At 35.3% G+C, this 11,161-nt stretch overlaps 1 protein-coding gene across 1 annotated transcript in view; it reads left to right on the top strand.

Moving 5' to 3' along the window:
* Nucleotides 1-11,161, top strand: part of LOC129001553 (pre-mRNA splicing regulator USH1G-like) — a 38,704-nt gene extending 27,543 nt beyond the window's left edge. The window contains exons 9-11 of the mRNA XM_054428879.1: nucleotides 762-886; nucleotides 1,946-2,196; nucleotides 10,202-11,161. Of these exons, the coding sequence (XP_054284854.1) occupies nucleotides 762-886; nucleotides 1,946-2,193 (373 nt within the window). The 3' untranslated portion in view covers nucleotides 2,194-2,196; nucleotides 10,202-11,161. The remainder of the gene's footprint in view (nucleotides 1-761; nucleotides 887-1,945; nucleotides 2,197-10,201) is intronic.

An 11,161-nucleotide genomic window follows, 5' to 3' on the forward strand; every position in this document is an offset into this window, starting at 1 on the left:
AAAATAACTGTTTTTATGCGCATTTGAAATTTTCAAAATAGTTTTTCTCAAAATGACCTGACAAGAGGTCCCTATTCGCTTACCAGATCACATATAAACTCCAATCTTTACTATCGAGTACACACAGGCAAGTTTTGTAAAAGCGTCACTTTTCTTTTTTATAGATACTATCATATTTCCGAATCCATATTCCAGATCTAAACTGCATCCACTTGCACATTTTTTAACTGAACCAATATCTATCCAGTTTAGACCCCAACATGAATTAGAAACAACACAACAGAATAATGCATAGACTGTCACTGATGAATACCCACAGGCAACTGTATAGAAATTGTGAATACTGCCATAGCAGACAAAAATTTCAACACTTAAGCAGCAATCGCTTGTTGAGCTTATGGTTGACCCATTTATGTGTCTGTCTTCTTACTCGTTAAACAAATTTTCGGATGATAAGATTTTGGATAATCGACACTCTATTGCATTATCAAAAATTGTTGTATGTGAGGAGATGTCAGATGATAGGGGTAGGAGGATGGGGAGTCTTAATGTTACTAGTTAGATATTTTTGTACAAATTGAATTCTTTTATTAGCAAATTCAGTTCTCTTTACCAAGTCAACCATCATATCTAGTCAAAAAATGTTGGGGTTAAGATAATTTAAAAATGCCAACAAAAGACTCATAAGAACTGAAAAGTTCTGTGTGAAATTGATATTAAGCGTTGTTTCAACTCATACTTACACATGACCTGGTCCTCAGGAACCATCTGGCTGGTACCATGAGTGGTGGAGGGGGAGAGAAGGAGGGAGGGGAGAACAGCAGCATCGGCAGTGCCGGCAGCCTGGCCAAACGGAACCAGGGGGAACTGTGCTGGGAGAGTGACGGTCAGTTGGTGATAGCAAAGGGCACTTTAGGAATTAGAACTTGAGAAATATTGTTGAACTTGGATTTATCATTCTTCTTCACTTCAATTTATCATTAGAGACAAATTTAGCTTGTTGAATGTCTTTCGTTGTTACCGAATGGATCTGGTTTACTATCTGAAAAACCCCCTTTATTTGTTAGAAAATGTATTCATGAACACTCAAGTCGTAAATAAATTGACTGGGATGGTGGTGTTGTCCTGTAATCCAGCTACAAGAAGGAGGTCACGAATTGTGGATATTTATAGGCATGCACTGTGGATGCGATACTTCCTGATGTGGATTAACGTCCGCACTAGTGAGTACTACGACTATCACAGTACTATTCTGATAATTAGACCAATTCGTTAATACCAAGGAAAAAATGTGGTTTGGATTCCACTATAAACTGTAGGTCCCTTAGTTGCTATTAGCTGTATGGGCTACTAATTAACAGCTGTTTCTAAGGAATACCCTATGTCGGCCTTAGTCACTAACAAGACTAAAAGATCGAGCCACTCATCCTACACTCATCTCCATTCATACTTTGCTTAAAATGCCTACTTTGTATGGTCGCCATTTCATAAGAAAGTATTAAAGTATTAAAAGCTCTATTATTCCTAGTTCTAATACTCATAGTTATAGAGCCTATTAGAAACAAAATAAAGAAAGGAAATTTTGGAGTATAATAAATGTGAGATGAGGATTAGTCTGACGTTAAAAGTTGAAATGCAAGAAAAACTTTAAAAAGAATAAATAATAAGTAGAAGTGTGATCAAAGAGTCTTACTATCCAAGTCTTACATCAGCTCATGCACTCGCATCAGCACTTCATCAGCATGTGCACTCTGGCATAGTATTCACAAAGTGCTCAAAATCTGATGGTATATCGTAGAAATTGAAATAAGTTTTAAAATTAGGTAAATTGAATATTTGACTGCAGTGTATCACCTAAACCCACCTCATTTAACAAATGAACCTGATTTATAGAAATAATACAGAAATGCATCAACACTTTGAATAACTATTCTTATTATTTCAGAGGAAAACTCAGGCATTGTTGGATCTATCGCATCACTCCAGCGGTTCCTGCTGTCAGCTGGTGTAGCGGACTACACAGACCAGTTTGTGGATCAACGGATCGACCTGGAGGCCATGTTGATGCTCTCTGACCAAGACCTGATCACGCTGGGTATACCTATGGGGCCAAGGCGCAAGATACTGCACGCCATCGAGGAGAGGAGACAAGCCCTTAGCACTCCCGGAGGGATACAGGATAGCTGGCTGTAGCAGGTGAGTGACAATGGTGGTGCACCAGGAGGTGACACTAGAGTTTTTATTTTAAATTTCATTTAATTAATTTAATTTTTGTTAAATTTTCCACTGTCAATCTTTTGTTAGTGTTCATTTCAATATTTTGAAATAAATAACACATTTTAGTCAACAAATTTAAAAGCAACAAAATTGCTGTTTGTTTAAGATTACTAATCCAATAAATAAGGCAATAGTACCGGGGGACCGAGCCTTGTTCGGTTTGATCAGACACATTTTATCATTTACAAAAATAGTTTTAATTCAAACCAAAAATATTTAATCACTGAAATAATATAAACTGTGTAATGTGTGTCTAATCACACCCGTTTCATAGATCATAGCGTTTAGATTATTTGCAGTACCGGTACCGTGACTTGAATAATAACATTTTGTTTTAATATTAATTAAACACTGACATAACTGTACACTTATATAAACTAAAAGCTCATAATTTGTTGAGGTTTTGAATTTATAATGGGCAGCAATAATGAAATGAAATGCTACGGAATAGTGTGTTTAAGGCTACCTGTTAGCTAAGGGGAGTAGAGAGAGACCATTCCCCTCGCATAGCGGATCAAACTAGATGTTGAAGAACTACCCTCTTACCGCGCATCTGTTCGGCCACACGTTGTGTGCATTCATTCCACGTCAAACGGTTCCAATCATGAACATCCAAATTCCGCTAACATGGTGACTAGGTTTGAGGAATTGCAGTGCGTTCTTCCGAACGTCGAGCAGCAATTGATTCGTTGACACTCCTGCTCAAGATGATCCAGATGATTGTTCATTATTTTACACGGCCATAAGATCTTAAATTATTTCTCTCCTTTTATTCTTCAATGCGTGACTTGACCGAGGTTTGAGACATTTGGTGAGATCTATGGGCTGGTTGGAACTGGCTCGGTTGTAGACGAAGTGGTGAAATTTGTTTCCTGACGATCAATTGTAGCTTCTCTCCCTTTCGGATTATGTATATTCGCTTCGGAGGTCTTCCACGTTTCATTCTTAATCTTACCTTAATTAGCCTTGAAAACATTTAACAATAATATCTATGATTTATGTAAACCAAACTGAATATAACTATTCTTTAAAACTTTTAGTCCAAACTAACCAATACAGTTATTTTTATTTACATGTAAATCAAAATGATGACGGTAAAAACAATCTGTATCAGATATTTTTGTTAACTTAAACTACAAAAAGGTGTTGACAATAACATAGGAACTTTCAAGGGCTGTAGGGCGGAAACTGGATTTTTTCCAGCGTTGTGACCAACTCCAATCGATTTCTCGTGGCCAAATACCCTTTATCTAAGAAAAAAATCTAAAATCCTCAGACAGAAAAATAAGTTTGCCCGTACATGCGCTTGTTTTAGATTACAAGATTTTGCATTTATAATAATAATAACTAGAGGTCATCCAGTGGTCGAAACTCGACCAAAAATATGTAATGTGCAGACTATTTTCTCTATTTTCACCCCACACTGTAAATAAAACATGTGAATGAAATTTCTTCCATTTGTTTTGATTTTCTGTTTATATTTCGTTGTTATTTCGTCACCAGCATGGCAACCCATAAGATCCATGTTAATTTTTTCAAAATTTTTAAACTCATTTTTTGTGCTTATTTTTGTGCCTATTTTAATTTATAAAGGGATTCTGCACATCTAGAGGAAAATATCTTTCCAACAGAATGCGTAGATTTTCCCTGCGATGCAGACGAGCTGAGAAAAAAGGTTTTAAAGAAACATGTTTGCCTATTAATATATAGATAGATATTTCTATGTATCAACTAACTATTAGTACATTACTTATTCAATAGGGAACGCGCCACGGGCTCCCGACGACGCAGACTCCCGACGACACAGACTTCCGAACTGTGACGTCACGGCCAACTACCCCTCTCTCTATCTGAGTGGAGTGGGGGAGAGTCGTTGTGGCAACTCCCCCCGGTCCAGCCGAAGCCTTACCCTCAAACGTAATTCTCTGTAGCAACCCCCCCGGTCCAGCCGACGGCTTAACCTCCACACGTAATTCCCTGCGGCAACGCCCCCGGTCCAGCCGATGGCACGTAATTACCACTGAATTAGCAATATATTTTTAATCAGTTTTGACACATACCATGCCTTTACACATATATTTCCGCTTAAAAAGATTAGAATAAATTATTAGAATTATTAAAATAGTCGCCCGAAATCTTTATGTTGTTCATTGCCAAAACTCGATTATATTGGCCATGTGATATTCAATTTAAATATGTCTTATTCCATAGGGAGCTAGCTCATACAAAAACGACGTTATTCAAATCCGTAAAATACTGTACCCATTCAATCAGAGGTCGTTTCCAAATTGTGATTTAAATGTCAACTTAAGACTTTCTCTGTATTATTTGATCAGTAATCATCATTTGCATTTTTTTTCCCTTTTGTACTGTGTTTAGGTCGTAGCTTGATTTTAACATGCTACGATTGTTATTGAATTTGGAAGATAACTAATGTTAAACGCGACAACGACCCATCGCATGCACTACTGGATAAGGTAACATGGTGGAGAAGGTAACACAGTTTTTGTGCGATATTGGACTAATTCCTTCACAGATTTTCCATAATAACTTCTTACCATGCTCACGTATTGGTGCAAATTGCACAACATTCTGTTCACTACCCTGTGGTCTTGGGTCATTAAAAACCATTGTAGGCCTTAAGCTCGCTAGTATAATTTATTACAGTATTGTAATTTGTAAAAGCTGAACCATAAGTCATAAAAGTTATAAAATTGGATATGTCCGTTAATATATCAAACAAACAAATTAATATACCCCCGCTACAGCAAACCTGCAGACTAAGCGAATTTCCATTTGCCTGATGTGATTTTCAATTAAATCTATTCAAATATAATTAAGTTTAACGAATATCTAGGTTTTGCTGCCTACAGGGAGGGTTACAAAGTGTGTTTTTAATAAAATTTCAATAGCTTAATATAAAAATTATAGATTTGAGAGGTTTGATCCAAATATATTCATAAACAAACAAACTACAACTGTTTACTTATTTTCCATAAGAATAATATGGGAATTTTTTACTTACAATTTTCTCCGTAACCAATAATCAACATCATACAGAAACATTTCAATATACTGTACTAAATTGTTTTTTAAGCTCTTCAAAATTATTGTCTAGGGAAATTTTCCCCCAAAAACAAAGGCCCGTTCCGTATCCGATCATGTTGGTTCGCTAACTCCCGCCTATTCCCGCCTAGATTCGCCTATTGGGTCTGATGATGATTGGAGTGTCCAATCGAAATCGATCACCACTTACCAACTTTTACATATTGTATTTACCGTCTCGTAAGTCAACAGTATAAGTGTAAATATATTATTGCAAGTGTTATTAGACGTAATATATTTCTGTATTTTTCGCTAACTCGTTCGAATAAACGTAGGTTTAGACGATTGTATGTATAGATGTTTTGTATGAATTTGGAGGCTACTTAAAATAAATTCGAACTGCTTAACATGTGTTGGATTAACTTAACACAAGAGGTTCTACCCGCGAATTCACGGGTGTACAGAAGCCACAATTAATTTAACTTGATCAATTTTGACTTTATATTTCATTAAAAAGGGCCCAAGATCGAGAAATTGTCATCTAAAATTATGTTAAAAGTAAACATTCATGCCATACGTCCTAATGTGGCCGAGGTGGGTATGTAGAGGTTGTACCTGAACTCGTCGCTTTCCATCATGACGTATTTTATACTTTAATACTTTTCAATGAAATGGCAACCTGTTAAGATCGATGACAACCTCTTTGGAACGAACATCATACATGGTTTGTTAAACTCATATTCATCGTTAATAAAATAAGTAAACAAAAATGTTAACAAACAAACTAAATTGTCAATTGCATTGGCCAGCTGTTGTTCCCTAAATTCGAATAACGTTAACTTCCAAAACATACAAGGCGTAGATCTTTGAAAATCCGCCCGTGGGGCAGAGCCCTTAGGGAGTTCGTCCATAGCAATATTTTTTGGCAAATCTCCACACTTTAAGCTTCATATGCCATATGTCTATATTTTTATTTGGTAAACTGTCTTAACCGTTTACATAAAATTTGATTGTATCACTTTAATAATATAATAGATAACTTGCACGTCACATTGTTTTTTAATATGTATATTAAGGTTGTATATTTAGTTACTGTGTTTTGCTAAACCTATGCTTAAATTAAACTAAAGAATATCATCAATCACTAAGTTGTACGTCGTTGATTTTTGTGTTCTATAATCTGCTAATTCTAAAATGAGCTATTGATTAGATCGGACGTACCTGAAGCACGATGCAGAATCAACAATAATTCATTATAATTGTTTTAGGACTTATCTGAAATCAATGATACGTAATTCATTTTTATTTTAGTTATTTTATTTGTCTTTGTCTTAAAAATACTCCTGGAATTAAAGGCTTTTCTAAGGGAATTGCCAAGGGCTATTATGTGCAAGGGAGGGGGTTTCACACAGTTTAAAAAATCTATATGCTGTAATCTCTAATGCAATGATTTATTTGCGATTTATTGTATTTTTTCAACACTGTGTTTCAACATACAGTAGAACCCCTCATATCCGGTCACCATGGGACCAAGCCCCTGGCCGGATAACGATTTGGCCGGATAAACCAACCTACTATGAAAATGACAATTCATACCTAATAATAATAGGTAATCAATATATGCAATCAAAAGTATCATTTAATTCTGTTCTGGGATCATTTTTAGAAAAATAAACATGTCTGTAGAAAGGAAAAAAATATTTGTAGGTTAAAGTCATTACTGTAAGTAATGAATGTACAAATATTATGATTCCAGGTAACTAAACATATTAAATGGAGGTAAAAATGACAATAAATTGTACTTAAAGATCATTAGGATGGTACTTGCATTTCTACTCAACATTCTTAACCATTTTGTGAAATACAAAAATTAATGTACTCGTACTGTACTGTACTAAACCCACTTTGGAAATAATCAGCCAACTGATCAGAGGTTAGGCCTACTAGCTCAACTGAGTATAGTGACTCAGCAAATAAATGTATAAACAAACAGATAAATAATGAGAACAATTTATTTTATGACTTGAGCAGTCACAAAGACTAGTGCTTGTATCTAAACGTCTGTAAGGTGTGAGAAAAAAATTTTAATATTGGCTTCCTGGAAGGGGCCGGATAAACAGAGGACCGGTAAAACCAAGGCCGGATATGAGGGGTTCTACTGTAATAGATTTAACAAAATATTACAACAACAGGATATGGGTAAACTATGTTATTATTCATTACAGTACATCAAATTTAGTAACAAAATAATCGACATGAAAAAACAAAATATAATATGATAATGAATGTTAATATTTTGTATAGATAACTTACTTTTTAGTATTGGGTATAGGATTAGTTGTTTTTGTTGAGCGCAGTCAAGCGAAATTAATTAGGGTCAGCCAGGCGGACCACCCCACAATAGCAGAGGTAGGTAGGTAGCCTTTTCCTTGTTCTCATATGCCCTGTCCACGACTTAGTGACTTCGATGCATCCCGTTACCCACCACACGCCGTTCTACTTCCCGATCACTCTCCTTTAAACATTTCAACAACTAAACCTTTAAGTGGCTTTAGGGTAATGTGGGTTGTGCTTATATTGAAAAACTATCTGATTCGTTCTAAAGTAGTAGGAGGGGTGACAATAAGTACTGTATACGTCACTCAAATCCCAAAACATTTCGATTCCCCGAATAGGTGTTTGACCCGAGAGCATCGGATTAAATAAGGAGGGATTGAATTATTGGAAACCCCATAAACTAAATATGGAAGTTACCAATTAATTTGAGTATTATTGATAAAAGATTGCAAAATAATATAATGTTTTCTATTTATTAATTATATATTTGGGTAGTCATGTATGGTCATCCGGAGAATAATAAAAATACACCCCGTAATAGTTCAGGTTTATTTTCAAGCAATATTAAAATTGAGGTTAAAATAATTGAGGCGTCAGAAAAAAAATACTAGTCCACTAAAATTGGTTATGGGAAAATCTTAGTATCGAATCAAAATACAGGGTGTTTTTTTTAGTGTGCCACCATTGATGTAGTAACACTTCGGCCCAGTAACATTTCGGCCAAACTCAAATTTCTTAGAAAAACAGTATCACTTCCGTGTCGTAACACTTCGGCCCAAGTAACACTTCGGCCCAGTAACATTTCGGCCCGAAACCCTCAGATGTGGCCTACGGTCCAACTCTCTACCTGCCCACTAGTAACACTTCGTCCCAACAAAATATTTGACAGGTTAGGTTAGGTTAGGTTAGGTTAGGTTAGGTAAGATTCCACCGATTCTCCGTCATGTGAGGTCAGAGGATGCAAGGGGTGACGGTTGGGCGACATTCCACCAGAGGGTGGTTGCAAAGTATACAGGTCATGTACCTCTTACTACCTGAACTGCGTTCCTCAACCCTTGTCAATTTTTCGTCGGGCCGAAATGTTACTCCATTAGCTTATTTAATCATCTGTAAAAGCGAGTGGGACGAAGTGATACTGTTTTTCTAAGAAATTTGAGTTTGGCCGAAATGTTACTGGGCCGAAGTGTTACTACATCATCACTTCGTCCCACTCGCTTATTTTGGACATTTTGGACGAGTGACTTAAGATATTTTACACCATACCACTCTAAGCTAACTTAACAATAAAAAAATCCTTATATATATCCACCGACTAAAGGACTAACAATCACTAGGTACTCATAACCTCCAAGAGAGGTTATGATTTTGTTTATAACCACTCATTGCCTAATGTAATCATCCAGCTGGTTGTTGTTCGGTAAAAACTCACTACAATACATTAGTACGTAATGAAACCACACATTTGACTAAAGGTGGCGGCAAACAGCTGTTTTCTGGACTAGGCCTAAATCCTTTCTTGGGAAGTTCGTTAAAACATTGTAGTGTGGCGTAATAGTCATTTATTAAACATAAATACTCTTGAATAATACAGCATTGGTCTGTTTTACCTACCATTATAGAATCCTCATGTCCTACAGTAAATAACACAGTATTATAATTAATAAACCCACCAATTAGTTTAAACCATCGAGCTCTAAGTAATAGAGATCGATGGTTTAAACAAACGAAACAATTATTCTGAATTAAATTATTGGTTTACATCAGCTGTGTGACGTTGTATATCCCAATGTGCTGTTGAAACTTCTACAGGTTTACATTAAAAGTCAGAGTAAATTCAGCACATTGTCTTCTTATTGCTTTCATGAATACAATATACAATAATTACATTCAAAAGCAAACATTCACTTTAATAAGTTTAGTGATTTATGTGGATGTCATACTAACTCACAAACCTCAACACTTTCCCAATAATGTCCAAATTGCGTTAAAAATTATTTTCACATCTGATTAAAATATATTGCTAATTTAGTGGGAATGAAAAATATCAAAAAAATATGTCTATGCCATGCTTTACAAATCTGATTTAAAACAATTATATCGTTAATTTAGTGGAGATCAACAACATCAAAATCGCGGACGAAAACTCACATTTCCCCACTTTACCCGGAGAGAGGGATCATACGGCCGTGACGTCATACTGTTGTAGGGGTTTTCGTGTGGAGGACAAGCCATCGGCTGGATCGGGGGCGTTGCCGCAACGACTCTCTCCCACTCCACTCAGATAGAGAGAGGGGTGGTCGGCCGTGACGTCACATTTCGGAAGTCTGTGTCGTCGGGAGTCTGCGTCGTCGGGAGCCCCTGGTATCGCACCATTCAATATAATGTAATTTTTCATCACTGCAACAATTAACTAGAGAAGACCATTTTTTTCTTTGTCTTTTTAAACAAAGAGGTATCAAAATTCAATGTTCTAATGATTTGTATGGTTTTCTTTCAATTTACAATATCAGACTATAGCTTAGCTTGTATTCCAATGTTTCAGGCCATCTTCACAGGATTCCATCCGTCCATCTGTTAATTAATTAGCTTTAAAGATTCGTCCAAAGACACTGAAAGTTTTTCAAGCTAGTCTCAAAGGTGTTTAGAAAATAGGTAAGATTGTCTTAGATTTTTTAAATAGTGTGTATTTTTAGATTGTTTATAGCTTTGTGCTTTTTTAAAAATATTTTACCTAATTTTAGTACCATGTTTTAATCTTTTGTGATGTTTTTATTTAAAAAGTGTTTTAAAGCATTGCTTACTTTAACTTTATTTTTTGTCAATGATATTTTTTTATGCACTTTATTGTTATTAAATTTATTCTACTCATATTTTTTGTTTTCCGGTTTATCTATTTTAGTTAATCATATATATTTAGTTTATTATGATCAACAAAAGTAAAAAACAAAAAAAATTTGGATATCTTAAAAACGAGAGGAAAATGTAACGAATTTCATTACAGAAAAAATCTTTGCTGAACTTGACTAACATTCAACAGCTTTCTTAAAAAATAACACACACTTTTTATTAGTTACGTATAGTATCATTTGAACTTTTTTGTAAAAAAATTATATTACCTACTACCAAGTTTGGGTTTTAGCCATTGAATACCTTAAAATTGCTTATCCACATTTCGTAACTTGTATCAAGTTTGGATCTTGGAGTGTTTTAAATTTTCAGTTAGATTCACAATTAATAGAGTACAATAATGTTTAATACTTTAATACTTTTAAATGAAATGGCGACCATACAAAGTAAGTATTATAAGCCAAGTATGAATGGAGATAAGTGTAGGATGAGTGGCGCGATCTTGTAGTCTTGTTAGTGACTAAGGCAGAGTTATTCCTTAGACATAGCTGTTAACTGATAGCCACAGCTTGATTATACTAGAATAAGGTGAAGGTTATTACCTCGTCTACAGTTCCAAAATTGTAGTTTGTACTTTAGTAGTGTAATCACATGT

Source organism: Macrosteles quadrilineatus, unplaced genomic scaffold (assembly GCF_028750875.1).
Source record: "Macrosteles quadrilineatus isolate MER2022 unplaced genomic scaffold, UCM_ALF_1.0 Scaffold_8__2_contigs__length_117827958, whole genome shotgun sequence".
Taxonomy (NCBI): domain Eukaryota; kingdom Metazoa; phylum Arthropoda; class Insecta; order Hemiptera; family Cicadellidae; genus Macrosteles; species Macrosteles quadrilineatus.